Raw genomic sequence first — 24,657 nt, 5'->3', positions numbered from 1 at the left:
GGGAGAAGCCGAGGCACAGAAGGAAGCAGGCAAGAATGATCAGGTGGAGAGACAGCCAGGCAGACAAACAGAGAGACACAAAGGCTGGCAGACACACACACACACACATCACTCCATGCTCAAGGCAACCTGTGCAGCACACCTGAGCCTGGGTGAAGGTGTCCTGAGGGGTCAGTCCCGGTGTCCTGAGGGATCATTCCCAGCCCCTCGCCTCCAGTGGAGACTGGGATGCCTACAGCAGTGTGGAGTCTCCATAGGATGAGGCTGTGGGCAGTTGTGCTGCAGGGAGGTGCAGAGGTAGGGACATACCTGTAGGAGGAGGTGCACATGACAGAAACTCATCACATGCCACAGGGACAGATGGGGAGAATTTTGCCTTTGAGTTGTTTGCCAGTAACTGAAAGAGCTGCTTCAGTTTCTCTCCTGTCCACCAAGTGGGCTGGGCCTTCTTACTGATGAGTGTTTGCTGGGCATACCCAGGGCTGCAGAGTTGATGGGAAGAGACACACATACACCACCCGTGTCCAGGCCAAGCACCTTTCCCAGTAACATGGTACCCTAGTGGAAGACCTGCCAAGACACCAGTCGAAAGTGTCTGATCTCAGGGAAGAGTAGCATGAAACATAGCTATGAGATGGGAAAACAGCTTAAAATAACTGTGATCCAGGTGCGAGGAATGTGGCAAAATGTGCAACTAGATCCTGTCTCCAGCTGAACAGATCTGTGCCACTGAGCTCTGCACTAATGCCCAGTTCCACTCTCTGCTCCACTTGTCCCTGTTTCTCCTCACAGATGACCAGGGGACAGCATGAATGAGGTACAGCAGATAAGCAGGAAGGATGAGCAAGCCAGGGCCGGCACTGGAGAGATACGTGACTTCCAGCTGTGCTGTTTCAAAGGGACCAGACAAATGAGGAGAGATGGTGCTGGGATTCACATCTCCTTGGGACCACAAGGTAATCATAACAGAGATTACAGAGGAGGCCCTGCAAGCATGGCAGCAACCCTGGACAGGAGCCCCCATCTTTGTAGCCATCCTTAGAGGGCCATTCCTGGGGCAGAAGCCCCACAGGGAAACATCCCCTTCACTTGGGAGCAGGATGAGCCCAGCCTAAGGCAGAGCCCTGCCCCACTGCAGCAGCAGGCTGGTCCTGGGTGTGCAGTGAGGGATTGGCAATAAGATCAACACCCACATGTATATACCCCACCTTAGCCCCATATATCTGTCCTGTAGGGCCTAAGAGGAATAAGGAGTCAGTGGAGACAAAAGAAAGACACAAGAGCTATGCACACACTTGGGTGAGAGAGATCTGGCTTGTGCCTTATTTTTCCAGGGCTCAGATCGTTTCACAGATAGTTTACCCAGAAGGACTCAGTTTTCCTGAGGCCCATTTTAGGTCAGTGATGGTGAGGTTATAACACTTGGATCATCCAAGTAGCTTATTCTTTGTTGGCAGAGCCAGCCAGGCAGACAGCCTCACCGTGACGCCTGGCCCGGGCTGCCTGCCTCACACCACTGAGGCAGAAATCCTCTCCATCATCTGGGGTTTTTTTGGGTCTTTCACATACTCCTCACACCATTTTATCACTTCCTTTACCACTTCTGTTGCTTTGCATTACAATGTTGTCTCAGGTTTCTGCTACTGGAAATTATTGATCAGATAACTGAGAAGTTTCCAACTCTGCTTAGTTATGTGTGTGGCGTTGTTCTGGTGCCTTTGCTCTGATGCCTATTACTGATGATAGAGGCTTCCGTGGTTCTCTATAGCCTTGGAAAAGTAGAGTGCAGCTTATCCTGGCCTCCTCACTTGTGCTGTTTTAGTACTGCCATACATCTGGAATCTAATAGTGGAGTCAATGTCACAGTCTCCTCGAGCAGAAGAAATGCAAAGGTCCCTGCAAAGACTGCTGATGTCCATGGGTGAAGACCCTGGGATAGTGAATCCCTTTGCTTCCTGATGGGTTAGAGTGTTCTGGAGTCTGTCTACAGAGAGGGAACGAGATTGCCTTAAACAGGTGGGACCTGAGCCAGTTGCCAGTGTGACTGCTGGGACCTTGTAGCTGAATGAGCACAAACATTAGAATCAATAAATGATAGTAAGTGCTGCTGTCCCACAGAACAAGGATACGGCTCCAGGTCAAGGGAAGGCTGCTTTTTTCAGAGGAGCAAAGAGTGTCTGGACCTTAGGGTCCAGCTCAGCACAAACTGCTAGTTCTAGGGGTGCTCCCATGTTCCAAGCAACTGCAGCAGGACCCCTATTCCTAGTGGCTGGTGCACAAGTGCAATTCCCTTGTGATCCACTTGAGCCCCTGACCGAGATCTTGGGGGCTGACTTGGCCAACAAACCTTGGAGCTGTACAGTACCTCCACTGAGAGGGAGAGCTGCAGCATGGCTGTGTCCTGGAGAAGGACCCATATACCAGCAGGCTGGAAGGAAATCCTTGAAAGACTCAGACCCAAATCCCCAAAATTACTCAAATTGCACAAATCTTTTCTATTCTATTCTATTCTATTCTATTCTATTCTATTCTATTCTATTCTGGATGGAAGCTGGACACAAGCTGAACACTGACATGTCAGATTTGAAGTGGGATGGCAAGCTGGAACTAGGCACAAACTGAAACCAGGGCAGTACCTGGGCTGTTGTTCAGCCTCAGAAAACCTTAATGACTAACACACAGGTGTCTGCTGGGACACACATGCATGGCAACAGGGGGAACTTCCTAAGACTAGAAAATGAAGAGAAAATGGAAGAGAAACAGTCCCATAGACTACTGAAACCTGGTGGGTTATATTAGGGATTAAATTGCTGTCGTGGTTTAAATTCAGGACTATTGCCCAGGACCATTCCATGCCTCCCAGTTTCTTCAAAAAATGAAGTCTTGTTTGTGAGACAGCAGGAGAATTCCTTAAAACTTGGTGATCCTCTCTGCACAGCAGCTGCCTGGGGCTTGTTAAACAATTTATCCCCTGGGCTGAAATCTGGGGTTGTGATTCAGAGGAAGAGCCATCTTCTGAGCTGTGCACACACAGCAATGGGATACACACTTTCTGGCGGGTTTCCACCACAGTCCATTAAACTAATGGTCTGGGTAGGTGTTTCACCATCCAGCTCTGCTGTGTCAGCTGTGTGAGAGGGAAATGCTTCCCAGTGTGGGGAAGAGGCAGATCCAAGTGTCTCTTGGAAGGCTGCTACCACATCTCTTGCGGCACAGATGGGTTTGGCCCCATGCAGGAGGGAGAGCTCAGTGGATATGGGCAGCAAAGTCAGAGAGAAAACACGTGATGAACACACATGTAAGAGAGAAGGATGTGTTTGCTGAATTGTACACACACAAAACCACTCATAAAAATAGGAAAATGGCTGTACTGGGTCCCTCTAACTCACGAGTTTGTTTCTGAGAGTGGCAGATTTATGCTTCCCTGGTGTAATTTCTCTGGTTCTGGTTGTGTGTGGCTCTGGGGCTCTCCAGGCAGCAGTTACATCCCTGTGTTTGCTGGTGCTTATCTAATCAATGCAAGTTCACGTCCTGGATGCCACTGTGCTCTGTAATCCACAGCTTGATAGTGTATTGTATGAAAAAACATCATCTTTGTTTGCTCTTCAGAGTCGTTGCCAGCTGATTTCATTCCATGCCCTGGCTTGTGGGACACAGTGGAAGAGTTTGGAAATGCTTCCTTCCCATCCACCTCCCCAGGCAGGATTTTGCAGACCTCAGTCTCTTTCCTAGACTCGAGGATTTTTATCTATTTAATTTCCCTTCAAGCTTTTACTCATCCTTGTTGGCCTCAGTGTATCTCCTGGGGATATATGTTGGAAAGACGTGTAGACACACAGACAGAAATACACACACTCCAGAACAGGCCCCACCATCAGGATGTGTGGAAATGATCTCCCAAATACAGGTGAATGCATCTCCAAGAGAAGCACCTCACTTGGGTGCCCAGTTGGGGTGCTATGAGATGTCCCAGGGCATTGGGAGGTGCAGGCTGAGCTTCCCAGGTGGGTGGCACTGCCCTGTCATGGGCTCAGTGCCGAAAATAGGTTTTGCTTTAGCCAGAACTAACTGCATGTGTTAAAGGCTGGTGCTGCTGGATGCAGCGAGGTGAGTGAGTGAGGCTCACAGAGCCGGGACAGCCACAATGGGCCAAGAGTGCCTGAGTCTGCAAAACCCATCCCAGGGCCCATGGAGGGTGGTAGCAGTGCAGAGCAGAGGGTGAAAGGGAAAGCAGAGGGAAACATCCTTGGGGAGATAAAGGAAGAACATCAGTGTTGGAGCCGGAAAAGCCGCTGCTGGATGAGGGGAGGCATTCCCAGCCTCTGGCCACCACTAAGGCATGGAAAGGGAGATGGGTCTCAGTGGTTTGGCAGAGCCTCACGGGCCTGGAATGAGCTGGGCCAGGCAGATGACTGTCACCTCTCTCATTGCTGTCAGGGACTGCCCTGAGGTGGCCAGGACCTCGCTGGAGCTGTGGCCTATTCCAAGTCAGGAAAAACCGGCAGAAAAAGGAAACCTTGTTTTGCCATTGTGTTTCATTTTTGGGGTTTATTTCTTATTGGCACTTTTGGGGGCATTTCTGGCCCAGTGTGGTACAACTGGGAACCATCCCGAGCCTTTCCTCGCAGACCACTGTGCCTGTAGACGTGATGGATGCAGGCCGGTGCTCTCAGGTGGCAGCAGACCTTTGCTCAGGACAGAGACCCAGCCTGACTTTCCTCCTGCCGTGCAGCCCGTGTCTCCCAAGCCCCCAGCCATCACCCACCGCGCCGCCCGCAGCTGCTCCTGGGACCCCCTCGCTACGCTTCTCTCAGTGGAAGGGGCACACCCCATTCCCCTCGCCCTTGTCCGTGCTGCAGACACACTCCCCAAAGAAACAGCAATTAACTGCATTATTTTAACTAAAGCTCTGGCTCCTTCTTCAGCCTTCGAAGCGTGCAGCAGCGCTGAGGCCGCCTGACGGAGCTCTGGGGGCTCGGGGCAGGTCGGGAGGAGGTGTACAGGGCCGCGGAGCGCACCTCCGACATAGCGTCCGGAGCGGCGGCAGGCGGGGCGCGCTGGGGGCTGTCAGAGGCGGCCGTGCGGCCGTTCCGCGGGCTGTCACATTGGCGCCGCTCCCTGGCGCGGCTGCCGTGCGGCGGAGCGCCGGGCTCGCACCGTCGCGCCGGTCCCTGCGGCGGGAGGGGCGGGCCCGCGGCGGCGGCTGCGCAGTGCGGCCGCGCCGGCGCTGCGGCAGTTGTGCGGGGCAGTTCCTGCGAGCGCGCCGCGAGGTGAGGGCGGCGCGGGGGCACTGCGCGCGTGCGGCTGCGCGTGCGCGGCGGGGGCCGCTGGCGGGGACCGCGGTGGGGTGGGGGGCAGCGCCCCGGGAGCGGGGCGGCCGGTCTGTCCGGCGGGGCTGAGGAGGGAGGGGCGGGCAGCGCCGTCCCGGGCCACTTCTCCTTCTGCCGGTGCGGGGAATCCCCTCGGAGTCGGCGCCCGCCGGCGCCGCCGCTTCCCCGAGGCCCGGCCGGACCCCTCCCCTGCCCGGCCGCTGTGTCCCGGGAGCCCCTGTTGCCTCCCCATCCCGCCCCAAGCAGGGCGCGCCCCCCCCCCCCGGTTCCCTCAGCCCCTCTCGCGGCGGGGCGAACCCCCCCAGCCCTTCCGCCTCAGCCCCTCTCCCGTGCCCGGCGGCGCGAGACCCGCAAGCCCTTCCGCGTCAGCCTCTCTCCTGCTCCGGGCGGGGTGAGCCCCTCAGCCCTTTCGTGCCGCCAGGCAGGGCCCCGAGCGGCTGCCTGCCAGTCGCAGGCAGTCCCCGGGCGCGCCCCGAGCTGCCCCCTCCGTCCCTGGAGCAGGGTGGTTGCTCGCCGGCCGGCCGAGGCGCGGCGAGAGGAGAAGGAGCCCGCGGGAAGGTGCCCGTGAGGTTTGGGGCCAGCACCCGGTGCCTTCGTTTCCGCCCTGCGTCCCACGTGTGCCGGAGGGGTCCCGGCGGCACCCTCCAGCTCGCAGCTTCCCCCCGGGGCAGCCGCCGCCCCGCCTGGGGACGTGGGTACGGATGATGCTCTTCGCTGAGTAGAGCAAGCCTGATCCCGGCTCTGGGTGGAACACTTCGCGGACAGCCTTGCATCAGGGCGAGGGTTCATTGTCATTGCTCGGCTTCCTTTGAGTTGCTCTTGGCAATCCCACTATATCAGGCTTAAGCCGATAACCTTAAAGCCAGGAGCGAGGCACCAAATAAATAAGGAAAAAGAAAACAACGCAAAACTGCTTTGCTCAGGTTTTGCTTTTGCTTTAAAAAAAAAAAAAAGAAACAAAAAACAACCCATCCTTTTGTGCCAAAAATAATGTTGCAAAATGTGTGGCGGAAACACCCCTGCACTGGCTTCTGATAGACCAGATGACTTAATAGGGCAGTGCTGATTCTTGTAGCACAGGCAGTTTTAAAAATTCCTGGAACCACTGAGATTATGAAACCCTGAAGTTTGTTCCCTTGCTAGCGTTTCTAAAGGCTGCCAAGCCGGATACTAAGGATCCTCTCTGATGTAATCTTGAGAACATTCTTCCCAAGACATAATTACTTATGTTTCAAAATGATTATTTTTTTTTTTTAGCTCTAGAGGGTTTAACATTTGAACCTCAAAGATTGCAAAATGGTTTCTAAGTAGTCACTTAGAAATGTCCCCCTCTTACCTAGCCAAATGATCCCTTGTGTCAGTTTGGAATAACATCTTGTCACTGGCTGAAATATACTGTATTGATCTATATACCTCTTTGTCACTAGTGAAAAAAATGATAATAGGAAGATTTTTCAGGTCTTTTCAGGTGCTACATGGTTTTGTTGAAAACCAGAAACAAAACTGGAAACCACACTTAGACCATGTGCTCAATTTGTAGTTCTGACAGTGAGGAAACACACTGGTGTTTTACTTATGAACTGATCAACTTAGCTCTGGAAGTCTATCACAGTCCTTGTCAGCCAGTGTCAAGCTTACATGTATTTTAGAGCAGAAATGTTGTTTAAAATAATCTATTGCCATTAGTCTGGAGTCCAAAAGATCATTCAGGAACTTGCTGGTTTGATTAACAGCAGTTGGAGTTTGTTCAAGCATAGACGTCGTTTCATTATATAGTACAATACAACCTTTACTCTGTACAGCGTCATTCAAACAAATTGTATGGCAAAACACACCGCCGAATTACGTTTAAAACGCTCCATTGAATGAAGTACAATCGCAGAGACAAATGGGGAGAAAAGTTGTGAGAATGGGAGAAATGGTTTCAGCTGAGGTTTGGAATTAACAGCCTGGTAGTATCTTTGCATTGGTGGCATTAGTATTATATGCTGTTTCTAGGATATACGCTTACAAAAGTCAGGTGCAAGCTGAAATGTGTCCAGGCAGATTTCCAGTTTGTAGGCTAATAACAACAATAACATTAAAAAAACCTCCCTTGAATTGTTACTCCTGGTCATGTTTGACTCCTAATATAGCTCGAATTGAACGTTAATAGATCCTTTCTAAAATCTCTAGAAGTATTTATCCTAGAGGGTTTTTTTTCTTTGAACTTCCAGGGGAATGTTTGTTTTTGGAAAAACAAGAAACCTTATTGTGGTGTTTACTGATAAACACTGTGGTGGTGTGCTCTTTGGGGAAACAGTGAGAGGAGTGTTTTATTTCCTTTGAAAATAAACAAATGTATTGTTTTTGTGTCTAAAGTAAAAGGGAAGCAAACTATGAAAATATGGGGTTTAACTGATGCTTACTGAAAAAACAGAGACGTTTACTTGGTGATACTTACCTGATACCTGTTAGTTGCAGTTCTGCTTAATAAAACAATGCTTCACTTAGATACTGATAGATAGGTGGTTAGCTTGCAGCATGGGCTGTTATCTGGGGGTGGCCACAGGCTGACTGCAGAGCAGGTTTGTGGGGTTCCAGGGCAAACTGAGATGATCTGCAACCTTTGAATCCTACAGAAATCCTAGGTGCTGACCTGCAAGGAAGCGCTGGAAAAAGAGCTGACTGGAAATCAGGGGCAGAGAGGCAGAAGAGGGGTTGTGCAGTCACACTCAGCAAACTCATTCTTTTGTAGGAATTTGAAACCAGTGGGACTGGGTGTTGCTCAGCCACTAGTGAAAATCCCACAGAGGTCTGTGATGGCCCAGAATACTGTGAGCATGTAGAGGCTGCTTGGCCTAGGGAAGGTGGATTAATGGTCTCCAGCCAAGCTGCAGTGGAAAATTGTCATAGGAACTGGCTGGCTGTTTGACAGGGCTGTGCCTTGTCTTCACTCCTTTAAAAGAACACCTCAGTAACTAATCGCTTGGGATCACACATACTCGTATGCCATCCAGCATAAGCCTGTGAAGAGAGCAAGGCACTTTGGCTCTGCCCCAAGGGAAACTGAGGCCAGCATTCTACGTCAGCAGAGGACAGCCTGAGTGATGTGCCTTGGGGTGAGTTTGCAGTGCCTGCTCTACGCCACGTCCTTTCAGGGTGGCTCACAAATGCTGGATGTCCTGATATAAAACAGCTGTGGTTTTAGCAGTGAGAAGAATAGGACAGAAAACTGTACAGAATGTGCCTGGGAGTGGAAGCCTTGTCTTGCTCTTAGGGATGTGTTTGGGATGTTACCAAGTCAGCTCATGGGAATTCTTTACTTGCTGTCTGCACTGCATCTACTTAAAAAAATGTCTTCATAGTGTCAGCAGCACACAGATATAATTTGAAATGATATTTAGAATGGTCACGACCTGAGTCTTCGAAAGTTGGCTATTCTGTGTTGGAGAATATCTTGCTCTTTGAGTGTCTTCAAAGTACACATTCATATAAATATTTCCTGTCGTAAAATGTCTGTTTTGTGCTACTGAAGAAATCATTATGATGTGTCATGGTTGTGATGCTCGTAGCAATGAACTGTGTTTTGCTTTTTAATCATTATGACTCCTTAACTGGAGTGGTTTCTAAAACCTTGGACTGTGTACTCTACATAGAGACAATATATAACATGACTCTGCTTTCTTAACACCAGCACAGAGGGAATCCAGCCTGTACAATAAATAGAACTTAATGTACAGTAAATAGACCTTAAGCAACATCTGGAAAAGTTGCGTAGGTTTTTCAGATAGCCACTGTTAGCAACTGAGAATCTAAACCTGCCTTCCTAAGTCACTACAGTCAATAAGTTTCATGTGTTTGCGGGGCCAAAAAGGTGCTTGGGAGACCTGCCTGTGCGAAGCCATATTAGGAAAAATACATTTTTATATGACAGCAGGAGATCAAGAAGGGAGCCTGGATAATTCAACTGAAAAAACCCATAGCAGGCTATATTATCCTAACTGCTACCTGAATGTGAGCAGTGTGCACACCTTACTGTAAGATCCAAAGCAGTTTTGCACTTCCCAGCCAGTTGGGTCCTCAGACGTGCGAGTAGTGAGTGGCTGTGTGCCAACCCTCTCAGTCCAGTCCCTCTGTAAAGGTTGGTACAGGATGGTGGAAGCTAAACTTGTTGCTTACTGGTGACCTTAGCTTATTATCCTCTGGGCATGAGTACCAGCTGTGGGATTTACCAGCACAGCCAGCCCTTCTTTTGCAGTTTCATTGGAGATAAAGTTTGGGCTAAACTAGGGAGGATGGAACCCCATTGTGATTATCTGCATGCTACCTTCTCTTAACATGTAAGCAAGAAAACAAATAGATTCTTACCCTGTGCATCATACCAGATGAAACTGCTTTAAATCCCTCAAGGGTGTGAGCCCATTAAATGTGCAGAGCAGATTATATGAGTTACCTATAGAAATGGTGCTGGGACGTGAATAATATGTTGGTTTCTCTTTGAAATTAAATCCACGTGGGCATAGGTGGATGGAAGAAGAAAGAGAGGCCCAAGGAGATGTGATTCTTTTGAGATTTGAAGGTGGCTCCAAAGTGAAATAAGTTAGCAGAAACAGATGTCTGGGGAAAGTGTCCTCTAGTGTTACTTGTGTTGTACTCATTCTGTAAATAAGGCAGTTGTGGTCTCCAAAAGTACCATTATGGCTCTTCTCACCACAAGTGTTTTACTTAAAAACAAAGGTTCCTTGAAGTCATGATGCAATCCAAACTGGGTTACAGAGTATTCACAACACCTAGCTGCATTCCAGATATTTTCAAAGACTTACTGGTTTGTGTATCTGCTTACTACAAGATTATCATTTAACCTTGCTTGGCACAATTGGTTCAGAGGAAGGAGTAAACCAGAGATTTCCTGTACGGGTTTCTGCAGCAGACTCTGAAGTAGAGTGGTTTTCCACTGTTTACTTAACAAAAGGCCTTTGGATTAGCTGGCTTTGACCCAGGCCTTGTAGTTCTCCCTGTTAACATTGGCATAATACATAATTAAGATACATTTTTACAAGATTTTCAGGAAGCAAATTCTTGCTGAACCCTCCAGGAAAGTCCACTTTCCCAAAATATTATCCAGCGTTGGCAGTTGTGATGGCCAGATCTGGGCTGTGGGACCTTCTGGAGGGGTTGGCCCTTTCATGTGCGAGCTGCTGTCTTTCCCCTGGCAGCAGCTGCTGCCTGTGCTGCTTGAGGTAGCAACAGCTGCATCCCAGCTGCCTTCAGGAGGAAGCCTTGGGCTGCTCAAGCGGTGCTTGCTGCTGAAATCAGTATTGCTTGTCTCCTTTGGAGAGTGGTAGCTTTGAGTGGGACTCAACTCATATTTTGGCACTTGGACTGTGCTGCCTTTGGCATTTGCATCAGATGTAGTGCATCTGGCCATGGTGGATAATGGGAAACATTCTAGTCAGCTTCTAAAGTAACCTAGAGAAGAAGGTAAATTCCAAAGATTGAAGACCAGTGGTGTAGCATAAAGCATACCAAAATCTCCAGATCAGCTGAATTCTGCTGGTCTTCAGGTTGATTTAGTTGGTGCTGAGTTGCACACAGCCATACACAGTGAGTAACTAGGATCATGGGGTCAGAGAAGAGTATGTGAATGTTCTGCCCTCAGAAACCCAAAGAAAGAGGTGCTGAGTGACATTTATGTCAGTGCTTTGTAATCATAACACAGCAATTACCAATAATAACATTTGAGAATAAGTGCTAGTAAGTGACAGATGGCTTAGGTAATTTTGGAAGTGAATAAATAGAACCCATTGCAATTAAACCCAAATGATCTTTTTTAGATGTTGATTTCTTTTGCTGTCTCCATCTGAGATACTTTTTATTTTTTTCACCCAAAGGAAGAGCTGAAGATGTTGGCAAAGGTATTTCAAATGCTTGTTTGTGATCTTTTCAATGACCTTTTTGGATATTACACAGCAATTCCATTTCAAGACTATGCAAAGACGTATGTTGCCTTTGAAGTCACAGGAAAGAGATGCAAGATTCGGTCCCGAGTGTCCTGGTTAAACCATGTCCTTTCTGACACCCAGTGCAGTATTCCCTGAGATCTTTTAAGTGCAGATACCCATAATAACTGCATAGTTGGTTCTTTTTCATTGCTTGTTCAGTTCCACTTTTACAATGTTATTCTCTGTGTGTGCTTTTAGGTCAAGATGAGTTCATTCCTTAAAGTAAAATCTCATCAGTTGGACATAAATTGCAGGTGCTCTGAGCAGCAGTTAGCTTGGGGCTGGCCAAGAACTGGCTCTTCCAATTCAGTTCTTGTAGCTTTCCTATCATTGAATACAAGTGGCTGAGGGAAGCTGCAAAGAAGAATTTAACATAGAAGCAAGCCAGACTGGTAAATCATCTGTTAGTTCTGCTGTCTGGAAACTGAGGCAGGAGTCAGATTTCATTTTCCGCTTCATGTCACAAGCGTCAGTCAGTGCACTAGTGATGTTTAACGGCAGGTCAGCAAGGCAGTGCCTGCTTTGAGTCTTTTGGTGTTGTGGGATGCTGCATTCCCACATTGCTTTCCATTGTTAAAAAAAGAAGGAAAATAAAATGTTGCCTAAAGGGAAGCAGAAGCATGTGAAAATAGTCTCTGTGAAAGGATGCAGTGGACATTTTCCACCTGCAATCAAATGCAGGGCTGCAGCTGACAGGGCTGGATAGAGCTCTGCTAAGGAAAAGTGATAAAAATGAGCATTTGTTACCTAAAGCACTAAGTGGTTCAAGTAAGTAGACACAGCCTCCTCTAATCTTCAAAATGCTCACTCAAAAGTGCTGCTAAGCAGTGGCTGGCATACCAGGTGATCTTCTGCTAAGTCTCTTTTGGTTAATAATATGAATTTAGCCTCAAGAAGGCATTAGCTTGCCTGTACCATTAACCACTTGGTGACTGCAGACATTGTGAGCAGAAAGTGTCTTGCACACGTTCTGGTGTTTATCATTATCCTTGTAGTGGAGGTGCTGAAATGGGATGACTTTTATAGAGAGTGAGTATGTTTAAAAAAGTGATTGCTGGAATCATCAGCACATGTATGTGATACTTAATGAGCAAATTTTCTACAAACTGATAAGAGTTTTACTTGCTGTGAACTAATTATCCATCTGTAGCCTCCAATAATTTGGGCACTTTTTCATGTCTCATCCATAGAAATAACACTGTAGCCTTCCTAAGAGTTTGTTAAAAACACATTTGTAATCTAACCTTTATTTTTTTTTTTTTACTGTGATAATAGATTTAGTAGGTTCTTAACCTCTTAACTGGCAGTTTTATGAGCCAAGGCCAAAAAAGTCTGCTTGCTAAACTTGAGCAATCAGGAGGGAAAAGATGATGAAAAACTAACAATGTTTTACTCATCTACCACTGTTTCTTCACAGACATGTAGTGAGTAGATATTAACAAAGACAGTAATGAAAAGCACTTTCAGTCCTCATAAATTGATGTGTGCTGGTGGGGTCAAGAACTAATATTGGAAAGGTTAGGACATGTAAAGAACTGCTTTCCCATGGCGTGACACTCAGAGCCAGGCTGGGATGTCTTTCAATTGCTGTTTTGAAAGCAATTAGGAGGTATTTCTGTGGCTGCTCAGGAGGCTTTGTGCTGGCTAGATGCATGGTCAGCCTTTTGGGGTTTTTTTTAGTAGCTACAATAGGTCAGGTAACATGCTGAAAGAGAAATCCTTCTCAGTGAATCAGGGCTGTCGTACTATTCTGCTGGAGATATACATTTTTAAAGGCGTTTCAGAACCCAGGGGATTCAAGTTGTTTGCTCGTCCACTGCAGTAGCACGAGACTGCACTATTGAATGAGTCTTCAAGTCTACACCCATGAGATACTTGAGGTTCCCTTAAGACAGAAGTGTCAGCCAGAGGGAAGGTTCGGTGTCAGGAACTCTCAGCTCTGATTTTTGGGAAAACAGGGACCTGCTGATGATGCTTTCTCAGTCGTTAATGTTCACTTTAGGCTGACAGGTTTCTTCCAGGTCACAGCTGATGGAGTAGATCTGTCACTTCATCCATGTTCCGAGTACCATCTTTGCTGAGACAAGTACAGAGCGTGCTGTGCTGTGTATGTCCTGCTCAGCTTCTGCCAGGGAACAGTCTCCTATGTCAGCAGGATTGATTTAATATGTGAACCAAAGGGAATGTGGAAAGATTGTTTTCCCCAAATGAACATAGTGGTTTGTGTTTTGCATGGGTAGGATAGTTTCTGAAGAAAATAAATTGATACAGTTAAAAAACGGTATAATGTGGGCCTTTGGTATCACTTGATAAAGCTGAGACAGTTGGGCTTATCAAAGGGAAACCAGAGACTTAGTAAAAGCTCCAAGTCATCACAGATGTTCAGTTATTTTACTGATGAATTAAGTTACCTAGGTTGCCTAAGAAATGCTGTATGAATTAGCAGTCTTTGGGAAGGGCATGGGAATTCTGCAGAGAAAGTATTCCTAAAGTTAGTTGTAGAGTTTCCTGCAGTAGTGCCTCAGTACTACACATCTGTCAAGATTAAATGAGATTTGTGGGCTGATAGCATCTAGGTGGGGACACTGTCGTGCCCTAAAGACGCATTTGTAATTTCATTTGTAATCAGGCAGACAATAATTACTGTGTTTGCCTCTGATTAAAAAAACAAGTCAGAAAAGGAATGAATTGTGCTTTTTACGTGGAGAGGAACTTCACACCCTAAGAGCACTTCAGAACACCTACAGACTTCACATTCTCTTTGTTTTCATCTTTGTACTTACTCAGTTGGTAGATCTGTAGCTTGCTTCTCCTCAGCAAGGAGCTGCTGTGTGGGACTGCTTGCTAAGTACAGAGTGCAGGAAAAGGTGCACCTTTCTGATCTCCACGATGAGTAGTAGTAGTAAGTACATGGGCAACCTCTGGTTTGAGGACAAAGGGGATTTGATTTCTGTGCGGCTCAGGTGAGGAGTACCTGTGGTTACTGAATTAGATGGAACGTAGAGAAAGAGCAGTTGTACTTCTGACCTTTGTGAGTGTTGCAGGGTAGCATTAGAGCTGGTCCAGGAGTGGTTTTGATGTGCTGAGCCTGGATGCAGAAGGCTCTTGCCATTCTCACCTGAAAGACTAGATCAGCCTCAGGGAAGACTTCTTGAAGGAGAGGTGGATAACTATTATTAAGGATGAAAGTAGGAACCCATGAAATCTTGCAGTAGGTGAGTAAATGTCTGGAGCCCAGATAACTGAGAATCGAGAGCTGCTTTATTAAATGATTTCTGTATTTATCTTCAGTATTTATGGCTGGGGAGTATCATTATTTTGTCTTGTTTGTGTTTTGTGGACAAACAGCAAGTTAAAAAGTGGCAGAGTTTTGCCTTGCTGGGTTTCTGTCCTGTGTCTGGCTGAATTTCATGGTCCTCAGCCTGTCCTCCTTCTTTTGAAAAGATGGGTTTATTTGTCAATGATCTGCCTGTTACTGATGGGTAAGTTCTCAATGAAAAGAGAGACCAAGTTAGTGTAAGAGCAGTTGGTAAGCTTTTTCCTTAAAGAAGGTGGGAAAAGAAGAGAGTGGCGCCAAAAAAGAAAACTCTTGGCAGGAAAAGAAAATCTCCCTGGTTTTGACAGAGCAGCTCTCAGAATTACTGGATCATCTTCAGCTGTTGATCTCAGTGTTTATTTTCAGTTACTTTTTTAATGAAGGAGGAGCCAGTATTCCCTGGTTAAGTACGCCAGCTTCTTTACTCAGCAGTATGCCCCTTGGTGAGTGTTGCGTCCAGAGGCCTGGGACTCAGGCTGACTAGCCAGCTGACTGTCTGCACCTGGGCTGAGCTTTCAGCCAAGGCTGGAGGGAGATGTGAACTCATGTTTCCAGCCTGCGGAGGTGGCTCAGATGCTGATTCTACTGTCACATCTGTTTATGCAGCCCATAAACATGTAGATAGGGCCCATCCAGCATGGAAGAAGGTTGAAGTATCTCTAAAAAATCATGCTTATTCTTCCTTTTACTTTCAAAGATTAGCAAAAAGGCAGAATAAGTTTTCAGCCTCTTTGCTTTTTATAAAATATTAATGAAGCAGAGACGTGATCTTTAGAGACAAGAAGGTTTTTTACCAGTAAGTAAGGAAAGCCAATAAAAATGTTCTCCTTCCTCTTCAATGTTTAGAAGATAAAGAAGACTTCTGGCTGTTTGTGTTATCCAGGCTGACCCAGTTGCAGAATGACTGTGCTATTCGTTGGAGTTGTGCATCTCAAATACTTTGTCGGTTGCTACAGCACTTCTGGAAAGGCCCGTTAAGTCTGTATTTGCTTCCTGAAACACAGTGGAATCTAATGAATAGCGTCATTGTTTTGAAACACCATGATCTGCTGCCAAAAGAGCTACTGTTGTATAATCTTTAATAGCAGGTTTGAGTGGCAGTTGTTCCTTGGTTTGAAATCGGTATGTGGAAGGATGGCTTTCCAGTCCTCTCTCCGGGGACGGCATGTTTCATCTTGTTCTCTTTTTTTTGGGAACTGTAACTCACACAGAGATGTTCAACTGTCTTCAGTTGGTAATAGGTCCTTGCACAGGTTTGAACACCAAGAGTGTTACTAAGGGGTGACAAGCTGAAGGGAACAGAAGAAACTAGCAATTTACTTTGAGAAGGGGGAGCAATCCTCTGGCTGCTGAGTGCCAGGTGTTGTGTTTATTCTTGCAGGCAAGTTTGTTGCTAAAGATGCTTCAGGTTGTTCTGATGTAAAAAAATTAGAGTCAGAACAGAAAAGTTCATCCTGCATCAAAGCTTGCCTCCTAGTTCTCAGTTAAAACAAATACGTGGGAACTCTTAAATATTTTCTTTAGGATGGACTGTATTACAACAGAGGGATCAATTCCATCTCTAGTGTTTAATCTTTCAAGACCCTGTGCAACCAGAGCAATTGCTTATGGGAAAAACAGTGTAGGTTAAATATTTGAACTGTCTTACACGTTTCTTACTGAAATTTAACAGCTGGAAACAAAAAGCAGTGAGAACATCTTCTTAGCCAGGTCCATGCTTGCTATTGGCAGGTGCTCAGCTGGACAGTAGTTTGGCAGCCTCTGCAGCAGAGGTTGCTGCAGGCTACTGGAGGCTTTTTCCCAAGGAGGCAAGTTTCCCAGGGCTGTTAGGGTGCACAGTTCGTGCCGATGTTGGCTCAGAAGAGCCTTTGTTTGTCCATTCCCCTTCTCTTTATGTGGAACCTCTCTTTGGAGGTTTCTTTCCAGTATCGCTTGTGCCTTAGCCTCTTATTCATGGATACACTGATTTACAAGGTGAGGAAGAGTCACTTGGGGCATAATACTGTTTAACTGAATTGACCAGACTGACTTCTGCATTCATTCTCGACTGTGTGAAAAAAGGCTGACATAAAAATCATATCCCCCTCCTTTCATTTAGAGCCCTGGTGATGGAAAACTGCTTCAGAAATCTGTTGTTTCGTAATTAACCATCCTTTCTGATAATATTTTTTTTTGTGTGGATCTATTTAATTTCCAGTCATGGGCTATTGTTTTGTCATTGCTAGACTGAGAGCCTTCCACAGTCACACTGCTTTCCTGTGCGTAAATGCTTCTAGACTATTTTCAAACCACCTGCAGAGCCACTCTCTGTAAATTGGCAATCTTCCACTCCAGCCTTACTCTCTCTCACAGCTTTATTCCTTCCTCAATATAATCAGTATTGTTCTTGAATGGGGACAGCTGGCTAAAGATACCTTTCTAGCAGCATTTGTAACGGTGGCAGGCCCATAAAGTCCTGCTTGGTAGTCTTGTACATCCAAGGATCATATTTGACCTGCAGTTGCAGCATTTCTTTGAAAGCAGATTCTTCTCTGTGGCATAGCTCTTGCTCTTCTGGATCAAGCCTCACTTTCCTGAAGTATGGTCTTCCTCTTTTTTTTCTACTGTGGGGATGATATGGCACACAGTAGGCTTACAGAAGTGGATAGTTAACATTACCTCTAACAAACTGCTTGTGTAGGAAGCATATATTAATTAAAATGGTAATTGTGCAGGAAATGTTGAGAAGCACAAGCTATATGGAAGCTAGAAAATATGCTTATTAGCTCACTGGAGAATTTGTGGTTCCCATTGCAAGACAGTAAACTCAGTTACAGATAAATGAGAGTGGATGATCTCATACTCCAAGAGGGTCAAATCTGAGGTTTGCTTCTCACAGAGTTGCACTGCAGATTTCATAGCTTTCAAAATTCCTTTCTAACTATCCATGAAAGTGATAATAATTAAATAATGCTTAAAATAGTCTAAACAGTTATTGCTCCTTAGAGTTTGTGAATGAATAGAACTCCTTGGATAGAAATGGATAGTCACCTGAGGTAACTCCAAGTTTATCTGTGTCTTTTAGTGCCTCTTCATGAATTTGTGTCCTGGATTATTACTGGAGCTCTAGGCACTGTGCAGCTACTCTGTGGTAGTAGAAATAGTCCATGTAAAATAAGCAGGATTTTGTTAAATATATTTTATAACATATTTCATATTTTACTTCAGCATCTGACTTTATAACAGAGATAAAATTCAGCTTGAAATTAAATAGAATCCGGTAATGAGCCACATGAGAAGCGTTCTCCTTCCTTACACCTTACACATCCAGAAATAACCCATGAGTTACCATCACCTATCAGTTAGACCATAATAAATATATGACTGAGAATGCTTTACCAGTTTCACTAAAAGCACACTCTTGTAAAAAGCAGCCTTGTTGATGTGGTGCCTAAGAGAAACAGCCATCCTCTTGCTGTGGGAGGTCTCCAAACCAGAGTCAGAGATTGTGAACCTGAAGGTGGGAGAGTTCGTACCATCCATGGAGCAAGGACAGTGTGAACAATGTATTGTATCCACTGGCTCTTTGTATACTGCAGGTGGGATCTACTGAGAGCTCAATACATGTCTCTGTGGTTAACAGGATCTTAACAGATCTCTTCCTCTTTAATAGCCTGTAATGGGCATGCAGAATTAGCCTGCTTATAGCCAACCTCAGATATTAATTATTATGACCTGAGAGTACTCTTTGAAGTGTCTTTTGGTAGTAGTTTAATATTCTAATAGGGAGAGCATATTTTGTTCTTTCTGCCGTCATGAAGCCAAAGCCTTGCTGTCAGAGAGGTGGCTATCCAGAAGTGGAAGTTCTTTAAGTGAAGAACTTCAGGCACAAGGAGGAAAAAAAAAAGGTCAGTTTTCTGGTTTAGGTCATTTAGAAGCTTCACTGATTTTATTTGGAAACTGTAGGCTCTCCAGTGTTGCCAGAGACGTCAAGTCATGGACATATTAATTTTCCAAAAGCATCACTAATTGAAAACACCTTTTGGAAACAGTTTGCCATTGGCTATTAAGCAGAAGTGTTCACAGTAAAACACAAAGTGGTTTGAATTGTCATCCCAGGGATGTCGGGGAGAGGGAAGGAAAGATGTGAACCAACAGAGCTGATGTGTAAGTCTGCAGTTCGGAATGTCATTTAGCATCTATGCAATCCCTGCAGCTTGGAGCCAGTCAGAAGCCTACTGCTTGGGGGCTTTTGTAAGACAAAGTAAGTGTACAAGAATTTGTAGATGTGATCTAGGTACCTGGTGTTATGTATACCTTGACCAAGATTGATGTTTTTGTCTTCTAATTTTTCATTGACTGAATCCAACGTTGTCAGTTGCAGTGTGTTTCCTAGGTTTGCCATCGGGTAAAGCTGATGTAGCCTAAAATATAAGCAGCTAATTATTTTAGGATTCCTGAGAAGAATTTTTCAGACTGACTGGTTAAATGTGTTTGTCTCCTGTGTGTTGTTTAACATTCTCATTGGTAGCAAATGTAATGGGATATGCTTTGTTATCATCCAGGGATTAACAGACTATCATCCTTTTCTCAAAATGCAAACTAGAGACATTTCTTGAAGAGTTCTACTCCTGCATTATTCTTGATCTCTGTTCAGTAAGGCCTCTGCTGTCCTGTGAAGATTTTGTATTAGAAAATATCTTTTTTATTGTCCTTCAATCTCCAAAAGTGGAACCTCCACCAAATTTTGCAAGTTGGTTCATGACAAGACTCTTGTTTTCTTTTTTACATTGAATTGGTAAGAGCTCAAGGAGCAGCTTGTCCTGTTTGCCAGTGTGTTTTGATGGTACTGGATTCTGTGATTGTACTGACTAAGGTACCTCTGAGACCTGTAATTCAGAGTTATTGGGAAGATTAAAATGTGGACTGGGGAGTCGTCCACCCATTTTCTCTGCATTACAAGAGTTTGGTATTTAGCTCACATTAATAGTTTTCCCGGGTTTCAAAAAATCTGACTTAATAGACTGTTTTTGTCATTAGTTGACCTTTTTAGGTCTAGAAATTCTATGTCATCTTGCCTTCTAGCAGGCCCCAGAAATCTCATCTTTGTCTCTTGTCCGTCACATCTCTTCAGTGACTTTGTGTCACACAAAGTTTGGGGTTTGTGGAGTGTTTTGAGGGCTCTTCCCTCCCAGACTGGAGCCTCTGACTGCTCAGCTAGTCCCCACCTGAATTGTCACCCTTTGCTGAGATGGGAGCCTGCACAAAAAGGACTGTTCCAGGCAGGTAGCCATTGAAGGGCCTGCACATTAGGGGAAAGAGAATAGCTATTGGTATTTATATGGTAGACTGACTCATTGCCTTTGCAGACAGCTTCAGCGTGGGCCTGGTGGGTGGGATCAACCACAGTGCCTAAGCAGTGGTGATAAAGAAGAAGCTGAAATGGTTGTGTTGAAGAAGAAACTGAAGTACTTGCATGGCAAACAAGTGAATAGGCTGGGAATGTGGGTGCAGCATGGGAGAGCCAGGGGTCTGTGCAGAGTTTGACCCCTGCAAGGAGCAGAAGTCAGGCGTGTTTAGAAATGTCTAATTTGAACTTGCTAAGAGTATATGAGTGTAGGCATTGTTCCTACTGTGCAGTCTCAAGCAGGGCACATATACCAAAGCATGTTTATTAAGCTGGCAATGTTAAACATGAAATTACATTTAATATACTTTTTAGCAGACCTCCCAGTGTTGTCTCCCACTTGATGCTAAGTGTTGAAATTTGAGTTTGTCTTGAAGTATACTGCACAAGGAAGATGCAGTGTATCTTTGTGATTCATCCTGTCAGCAGTAGGAACTCAGACTGATTTTTAGCCCTGAGGAATCAGGACTTCTGTATTTGATTTACACTTGCTCTGTGTGATTACCTTCTCTGAGCCCTGCTATCCTTAGCTCACAAAAAGAGGACTGCACCTTTTGTTGCCCTAAATGTATTATGTGAATGAGAGTTTGTGAGGTGCTTTGAGATCACAGGCATAAGAACTATCCTTCTGGTTGAGGTCAGAAGCTTGCCCAGCCCCAGAATGCACAGTGGCAGTAGCAGATGCTATTGAGGGGGATGCCACAGTCCTGGCTATGTTCTGCAGTCCATCCCTGGATGTTGGATGCTCCAGAGGATCAGAGGATATGATGCTGAGTAGATTTCACCTCCTCTGATGTTAGCTGTCTCAAATGTCTAGCCTAAAGTAGGTGCAAGCTACTTCTGCCATTAGTGGAGGGAGAGGAACACTCCTGGAAAGTGAGTCACTTGCTTTTCTTAACCAGCCTTACATGGATAGATCTCTCAGCTGCAAAAGAAAATGCTTTCCTCATCCACGGCCCTGTTTGTGAGATCATGCCATGACCTAGACCATGGATTTTATGAGAGTCTTGAACAAGCCAACCTGAATCCTTCTCCTTCTGCTTTTCACCTTTCTTGGGGTTTTATTGTGGTTCACGGCTCCCTTGCTCAGACCCCACAAAGCCCCTTGGGATGGAGCAGCATTGCAGAAAGAAGCCAGGAACTGCTCGGGGCCTGCCAAGGGCACCATGAGGCTTGTCTGTACACCCACAGCATCTGACTAGACACAAAGCTTTGAAGTAGCTAACGTTAGATGTGATGATTTTTCTCTCTGTTTGCTTCTCACTGTGCATGTACGTGTGTGGGTTGTACTGACAAGGTATTAGTGATTGTTGAAGCAGAACGTGTGAGAAGAGGCAGATGTAGTGCACGGCAAATTAGTGCGAGTACGCTACAGCCTTGGGATTGGTTAGTGATGCTTTTGTTTTCTGGTATATAAGCTCTCAGAGAATATTCTGGAAAAGGTGGGATCGTCACTGCTGTTTTATTTATCTCTGCCTTTTAGTGTTTATGCCTTTGACTTGGAATTGCATCACCAAAGTGTTAAAATCACAAGATAATACAGGCAGTGCATTTAACCTGAACACATCAGGTATGACCGGGTGCAGAAATTTATTTGTTGGCCAAAAAAAGGATATGAAAAATAATAGTGAGACTTTAAGGAGGATGTTTCTGGACATGTTATTTTATATGTAAGAATACTTGGAAAAAAAAATGCTGTGGAAAATACTTGAAATTGGCCAAAATCTGACAAAAGTAGCAAGTAGACTTCCTTCAAAATGTGTTTTTTGGACCAAGACCTTTGTGTTCGATAGTAGCTCTGTGTCAAAACTTTGAAGCTGACATTTTAAATACTTTTTCAAAATGAACCCTGTTCCATAAATGCTATCAGATGCTTAATTAAGACTTCACTAGCAAGGAGCATGTTTGCAATAACTTATGGGGAGGTGTTCTGACATACTTCATCTATGTAAAGATTTCTATTTTTATGTGAAGCTATTTACAGATTATTGAGTTCAAAAATAGATTTGTAACTATAGAAAGATGCATCGTATTTCAGTTGCTCAGAGTTGAGAATCTTGCCTGGCTGGCTGCCTGCTCTCTTAGATGTTTATTCCAGTGGCTTACAAGTGTTATGGAGTGATTCAGCCTTTCTTATTTTTCTGTCTGTATGTCGAAGAAGGAATTTGTATTCAGGGATCAGATCCCATATCTCTTGCCCATGCAGATGGGCAGATTTTACACTTTTGAGGCATCATAACAATTTCATTGAAGTCCGTAAGACTTTTGGGTGGGGAACATCCATCACAGTATCTTTTGTCAGTTGTTACAGTTCTATTTCAGATCAGTAAGCTATTGTCACAGGGCCAGTGGAGCCTGCTAAGCTGTAAGAATTCCTTGAGTTCATGTAATACAAAACTTCAGGATAAGGTTTTTTGATTTTATGTTGTGTGAACATGAAAAGAAAGGTTTTAATAAAACGGGGCAAAGACTGGATGTAGAAGTAATATCTTTTATTAGTGCGACTGATAGAGTTTGGAAACTTAGACAAGAGCTTGTCTATTTTTTTTTCCAGCCATACCAGCTGATCTAATAAAAGATACTGCCTCTGTCTACAGACCTTGTCCTGCCTGTGAACTCAGTTCATCACAGCTACAGTGAAGTACTGCTGGAACATTAAAATATTTCAGACTTTTCTTGCTTAATTATGGAAACTCTGATTTTTGTGATTTCCTCAGGTCTCAGCTTTTTGAATCCCAGCACACACAGAATAATGCATTCTGGTTTGTCCTACTGTGGAGGAAAATTTATCACATAGAGCTCAAAGTGTTTCACTGATTCCTCACTGTAGAAAGGATGTCATTGAAGGTAACCTACTCAAGTTCTTCTGCCATTGGGATTTTAGGATATTTTGTAGGATACTGTTGGTGAACTACCAGATGTCTAGCATGGATGGCTGTTGGGAGCAGTCCTACCTACCATGATACCTGTGTCAGCATCTCTGTGGTGTGATGATGATGAGAAGCAGAAGATGTGTGAAGAGGAGACTGGCAGAATGAAAGTCTCTGGCATTGACTGTGGGTGTAAATCTTCAAATCTTGCTGTGTGCTTGGCTGGGGAAGCAGAGTAGTGTGGCCCTTCTAAATGGCAGGAAGCATCAACTTGGACTTGTTTCAGCTGGAAGACCTAAACCTGGACCTGTCTGAGAGTCATAAGAGTAGCCATGCAACTGTTTTCTCAGAGCTGCTTAACTTTCCTTTTAGAGGCCTTAAATGTATATGTCTTTTGGATCTGAATCTCTGTCTCTAGGCTTTAAAATAGCTCTAGGTAGGATCAAGGTAGTGATGATTTGGATCATCTTGAAATATCCATGGGGTAGATAATTTTCCACCCTCAGGGGACACGAGCCCTTCCTGTAGCTTGCAATCTTGGGGTTGTACCAGATCTCTCCCTGTGATGCCTGTCTCTGAGCTGCTGATCTGGAGACTGTCACTGGGCGTGAGCACTGCTCAAGGACCACTGCAGCTCTTGTTACCTGTAAGGAGCCCTTGCTGCCTTTGAAGTGGAGTAGGTTGATGCTTCTGTTTACTGTGCTGCCTTCCATCTGCCTTTGGGCATAGCTTAAATAGCTGGTAATTACTTAAAAACCCTTAGTGGCCAGGACTGGACTATTTTAGAAGCTGCATCTCCCTGTGTACCCTGTTGTGGAAGTTGTGGCTGACTGGAATGGGCCATCACCCTCCTGCTGCGGTGACCTCCTCTCCTGGGTGTGTTGCAGGGAATTCGAGGGGAAGAGCTCTCACTTCTGGCATGTGGTCTCTTGGGCTGCCTGCCAGGACCTAAATTTGGTGACCTTTAGGATGTGGCTGAAGATGCATTTGTAAACCTTGGTTATAGTAACAGGACACAAGCAGAGAATGCTGGGGGAGGGAGGAACATATTTTTACAGACAAGCTGTTTGCCATCTGTTTGATGTTTATGTCCAGCAGCTAGTAGGTAAACAGACCAACAAAGACTGTGACAATTGCAACTGTTGCTCTTTAATAAAAGTTAAAACTAAAAAGTAATACAGATTTCCTCTAGGAGAGTGAGCACGTGTGTGACTGCTAAAAGCACTGTGACTTCTGATACTGGTTTGGACACAAACTCTACTCTCTACTTCACTGAAATCATCTGATTTCCCTTCTGTAAAGTTAGGCCAGTCAATTTAAAGGTGTCTAGAAATGGTTGCTGTGTTGTTACCCGTGTAGCTTGTGGGTGGTTTTTGCTCTTTTGCTCTTTTTGGCTCGTTTGCTCTTTAAGGAAGAGCAAACGAGCCAAGCTCTGTGGCCTAGCAGTTGTGTGGCTTACACAAGAATGTGGTTTCATGTTGTACCTAATTTGGTATAACTGTGGGATGTATCTCCCACCCTGTCCTTCACACTGACTCTAATGATAGACTTGTGACAGGTTGAGCAGGGTTCAGCCTGATGACCAGTGAAGAGCTACCCAGTCTTTGTATGCTTTTGATGAGTTAGTTTGATGGGTGAGGGCTTGGACTGGTGAGCTGAACTGACTCATCATGGGGCTGCTTCATCATCGCACCTGGTACAAGTGACGCAGCAGGAGACACATCTGGCTGGAGGAGGGGGTGAGCAGGACTACCCCAGTGTGCTAATAACA

General features: G+C 45.3%; 1 protein-coding gene across 5 annotated transcripts in view; it reads left to right on the top strand.

The window, feature by feature from the left end:
* The window catches only part of NT5C2 (5'-nucleotidase, cytosolic II), a 67,336-nt gene that overhangs the window by 1,051 nt on the left and 41,628 nt on the right, over positions 1-24,657 (top strand). For 2 of the 5 annotated variants that reach the window (XM_062000797.1, XM_062000799.1), the window contains exon 2: positions 793-956. In XM_062000797.1, the coding sequence (XP_061856781.1) occupies positions 809-956 (148 nt within the window). In that variant the 5' untranslated portion in view covers positions 793-808. Of the gene's footprint in view, positions 1-611; positions 668-792; positions 957-5,221; positions 5,271-21,566; positions 21,587-24,657 lie in introns of those variants that run through there. The other 3 variants (XM_062000798.1, XM_062000800.1, XM_062000801.1) reach the window with 3 other exon arrangements.

Source organism: Colius striatus, chromosome 8 (assembly GCF_028858725.1).
Source record: "Colius striatus isolate bColStr4 chromosome 8, bColStr4.1.hap1, whole genome shotgun sequence".
Lineage (NCBI taxonomy): Eukaryota > Metazoa > Chordata > Aves > Coliiformes > Coliidae > Colius > Colius striatus.
This window is presented reverse-complemented; position numbering and strand designations above follow the sequence as displayed.